The sequence below is a fragment of the Palaemon carinicauda genome, chromosome 31 (assembly GCF_036898095.1).
Source record: "Palaemon carinicauda isolate YSFRI2023 chromosome 31, ASM3689809v2, whole genome shotgun sequence".
In the NCBI taxonomy this organism is placed as follows: domain Eukaryota; kingdom Metazoa; phylum Arthropoda; class Malacostraca; order Decapoda; family Palaemonidae; genus Palaemon; species Palaemon carinicauda.
This window is the reverse complement of record NC_090755.1, coordinates 7591478-7596174: the sequence shown is the minus strand read 5'-3', so window position 1 is coordinate 7596174 and position 4697 is coordinate 7591478. Positions and strand designations below refer to the sequence as shown.

Here is a 4697-nt window from a genome sequence, read left to right as displayed (position 1 = left end):
GAGAGAATTCATTCTTCATGATTGCCGATGGGACAAAAACTACAGCAATAAATACATTTCTATTGCACCGAAACGTACAATCTATCTCATAAAATACAACATGATTTATAATGACTAAAATAATTAAGATGCAAATAGAACTAATCAGAATATGAAGTGGGAAAATGCCAACTTATTTTTTATTCATAAGTGTTCAATTATGAACCCACTTTCGGGAGATTCTTTGTTTGAATCAGGACCCTCTAAGAGGGTCCTGGTTTGAATTAGGCCTATATGGTGTACCGAACATCGCTAAAGGCACGGACAAACATATGGAAAACAACAATGAAGTTTTTTAAATCCTTATGAAAAGGTGATAACTATATGAATGGCAAAGTTCCCATTTGGAATAATACTATAGAGTTTAAGCAGACAGTCAGAATGCCATCTGTTAATTTTCTTCATTACTATAGCCTATAGATGGACACAGTAACATCCAAAAATAATTAACATTCGAAATTAATGGATCACAAACTCTGCTAATTACGACTAAATCCAAAGCTAGAGTAAATTAATTGAATTATTTCCTAGCCTTTTTAGTCCCTCTGTTGTTACAAATATCTAAAACGTCTGGCAGGTTTTTAGTCTGCTGAGAGAACGTGCTTCCCTGAGCAGAGTTTGTGGCTACAATCTGCTCTACGTCACTGTTTCCTTCTAAGTGAAGCTCATTCAAAGGAGAAACACAGAATTTCTCCATTGCTGTCCCTTGTAATGCACATCCAGGGTATAAATCTCTACTCCCTTCATTTAAACCATTATTACTTGACCCATTTTCACTAGCTTCATCAGTTTCGTCATCATCACTGTACAGCTCAGAGAAATCCTTAATGCCCGTCTCTTGTACAAATTCAACAAATCCTTCCATTATGGCAACGGCCTCAGCTGACTTTTCGCTGCTGTTGATATCGGCATCGTCGCGCAAGATATCCAAATAGTATTGGAACCACTCAAGCGGAGACCTTTTCTTCCATTCTTCTGGTATGTTGGAACTTGCTTTCAAACGATTCTCAATGTCGTGGAGCAGAACTTTTTCGCCGGATTTACAAACGTCGAGGATCTTCTGGGAATCCTCCCTTTTGTCAGGTGTTCCTTTCTCATATCCTTCACGTTCCTTTCCTGAAATAATGGAAGACTGATTTAAGTCCTTTAAATTCTGAATAAATGTACAATTACATTGATAAAGCAAAAGGAAAGCCGGGTGGATAAAAATACCTACGCCTACAAGTTGGAAAATGGTAGGTCCACAATGATAAGAATAAGGTGTGATGAAATAGTGCAACATTAAATCCAAAAACAAGATGTATCTGGTTAAGTAGAGGCTTGTTTCAAATTCAAATGAACATTGTAGTGAATTTCTGTTATTATTATTATTATTATTATTATTATTATTATTATTATTATTATTATTATTATTATTATTATTATTATTATTATTATTATTATTATTATGACTTGTTAAGCTACAACCATAGTTGGAAAAGCAAGATGCTTTAAGCCCAAGGGTTCCAACAGCGAAAAACAGTAAAGTGAGGAGAGGAAATAAGGAAATAGATAAGCGATAAGAAATAACGAACAACTAAAATAAAATATTTTAAAAACAGTAAAAAAATCAAAACAGATATTTCATATATAACCTGTAAAAAGACTTTTATCAGCCTAACATAGACTACGTAGTGGAATTATTATTATTATTATTATTATTATTATTATTATTATTATTATTATTTGCCAAGCTACAAAACTAGTTGGAAAAGCAGGGAAAATAGCCCAGTGAGGACAGGAAATAAGGAAATAAATAAACTAGAAGGGAAGTAATTAACGATTAAATAGCACAGTAACAATAAAATAAATCTCATATATAAACTATACAATCTTCAAAATACACGAGGAAGAGAAATAAGATAGAATAGTGTGCCTGAGTGTACCCTCAAGCAAGAGAACTCTAACCGAAGACAGTGGAAGACCATGGTACAGAGGCTTATGGCACTACACAAGACTAGAGGGCAATGGTTTGATTTTGGAGAGTCCTTTTCCTAGAAGAGCTGCTTACCATAGCTAAAGTGTCTGCTACCCTTACCAAGAGGAAAGTAGCCACAGAACAATTACAATGCAGTAGTTAACCCCTTGAGCGAAAAAGAATTGTTTGGTAATCTCAGTGTTATCAGGTGTATGGAGACAGAGGAGAATCTGTAAAGAATAGGCCAGACTATTCGGTGTATGTGTAGGCAAAAAAAAAAAAAAAAATGAACCATAACCAGAGCGAAAGATCCAATGTAGTACTGTCTAGCCAAAGGACCCCAAGAGGAAAGTAGCCACTGCCATAAAAAATACATTACTAGTAAAACTAAGGAAATTAATAATTAGAACAGTCCTGGAAATTACTTTACCTGGTGAAATGTAAGAACTAGTTCCTTGCCCACCTCCAGATTCATCTTCTGTTTCTTTTGCCGTCATGAGGTTCATAACATTAACCTGTTTACAAGCAGAACAGCTAAGTGTACAAATAAAGTTCAAACTAGTTATTAAAAGTATTCTATTCCAAGTAAATCATATGAAATTGAATGAAATTCTTTTTTATGTCTAGGATAACATCATCTCCCCTATGTAATAAAGAGCAAGTGTCTGACTGTATATATACATATACACATATATATATATATATATATATATATATATATATATATATATATATATATATATATATATATATATATATATATAATATATATATATATATATATATATATATATATATATATATATATATATATATATATATATATATATATATATATATATATATATATATATATATATATATATATATATATATATATATATATATATATAGTATATATATATATATATATATATATATATATATATATATATATATATATATACTTTATATATATATATATATATATATATATATACTTTATATATATATATATATATATATATATATAATATATATATATATAAAGTATATATATATATATATATATATATATATATATATATATATATATATATATATATATATATATATATATATATATATATGGACTACTGTGTATGAGAAATGAATATGGTAAGATCAACATTAACTTTGTTTAAAATGCTAAAGTAAAGTAACATCTAGTTTAAAGTTTTATTTGAAAGATTTATCTTAATGTTGTTATTGTTCTTAAAATATCTTATATTAATTGTCCAAATACTTCTCTTGTAGTTTATTTATTTCCTTGTTTAGTTTCCTCACTGGGTTATTTTTACCTGTTGGAGCCATTGGGTTTATAGCCTCCTGCTTTTCCAGCTAGGGTTGTAGTTTAGCTAATAATAATAATGATAATAATAATAATAATAATAATAATAATAATAATAATAATAATAATAATAATAATAATATCAAAGGTTTCAAACGTAAAATACTATAGAATGAAATTTACTCAACATAATTTTTAGCCTTCAAACCAAGACTATATAGTTTTTTTTTTTTTTTTTTTTTTTTTTTTTTTTTTTTTTTTTTTTTTTTTTTTTTAATCTTACCTCAGCTTCTTTTCTAGAACCCACAGCATCTTCATCACCATCATTATCATCTATCTTCTGAGAATCATCTCCATCCTTCTTCTTCTTCTCCTTCCCGGCATGACACCGATTGTAAGTGATTTCAGCCACGACGAGAACAACTCCACTCAGAACTGCTCCAGCAACCATGATAAAAATGCCCTCGAGGTTCTTAAGTCCCAGGCGTTTGGAATAGTCGCCGCTCAATACGTCCCCTGGGCAGGTGACGTCACTGCTCCAGATCCAGGTTTTGTCTAGCTCTTCCATGTAACCTCCTAGAGATGAATGGAGGCTTAGATTATACATTAATAGTTATAAGTGATTTAGGAAAGATTGAAAAAATTAGAGGGACAAATACAGTAATTTATGTAAGATCGAGAAATTTTTAGAGGGACAAATACAGTAATTTATGGAAGATTGAAAAATTCCTACAGAGGTAAGACAGTAATTCATGGAAAATGAAAAAATTCCTACACAGGTAAGACAGTAATCTATGGAAAATGGAAAAATTCCTACAGAGGTAAGACAGTAATTTATGGAAAATGGAAAAATTTCTACACAGGTAAGACAGTAATTTATGGAAAATTGAAAAATTCCTACACAGGTAAGACAGTAATTTATGGAAAATTGAAAAATTCCTACACAGGTAAGACAGTAATTTATGGAAAATTTAAAAATTCCTACAGAGGTAAGGCAGTAATTTATGGAAAATGGAAAAATTCCTACAGAGGTAAGACAGTAATTTATGGAAAATGGAAAAATTTCTACACAGGTAAGACAGTAATTTATGGAAAATTGAAAAATTCCTACACAGGTAAGACAGTAATTTATGGAAAATGGAAAAATTCCTACACAGGTAAGACAGTAATTTATGGAAAATTGAAAAATTCCTACACAGGTAAGACAGTAATTTATGGAAAATGGAAAAATTCCTACACAGGTAAGACAGTAATTTATGGAAAATTGAAAAATTCCTACACAGGTAAGACAGTAATTTATGGAAAATTTAAAAATTCCTACAGAGGTAAGGCAGTAATTTATGGAAAATGGAAAAATTTCTACACAGGTAAGACAGTAATTTATGGAAAATG

At 30.0% G+C, this 4697-nt stretch overlaps 1 protein-coding gene across 1 annotated transcript in view; it reads right to left on the bottom strand.

The window, feature by feature from the left end:
- Positions 1-4697, bottom strand: part of LOC137624878 (glutamate [NMDA] receptor subunit 1-like) — a 46774-nt gene continuing 42077 nt past the window's right edge. The window contains exons 19-21 of the mRNA XM_068355821.1: positions 3589-3881; positions 2427-2511; positions 1-1155 (exon numbers count right to left, since the gene is read on the bottom strand). Of these exons, the coding sequence (XP_068211922.1) occupies positions 560-1155; positions 2427-2511; positions 3589-3881 (974 nt within the window). The 3' untranslated portion in view covers positions 1-559. The remainder of the gene's footprint in view (positions 1156-2426; positions 2512-3588; positions 3882-4697) is intronic.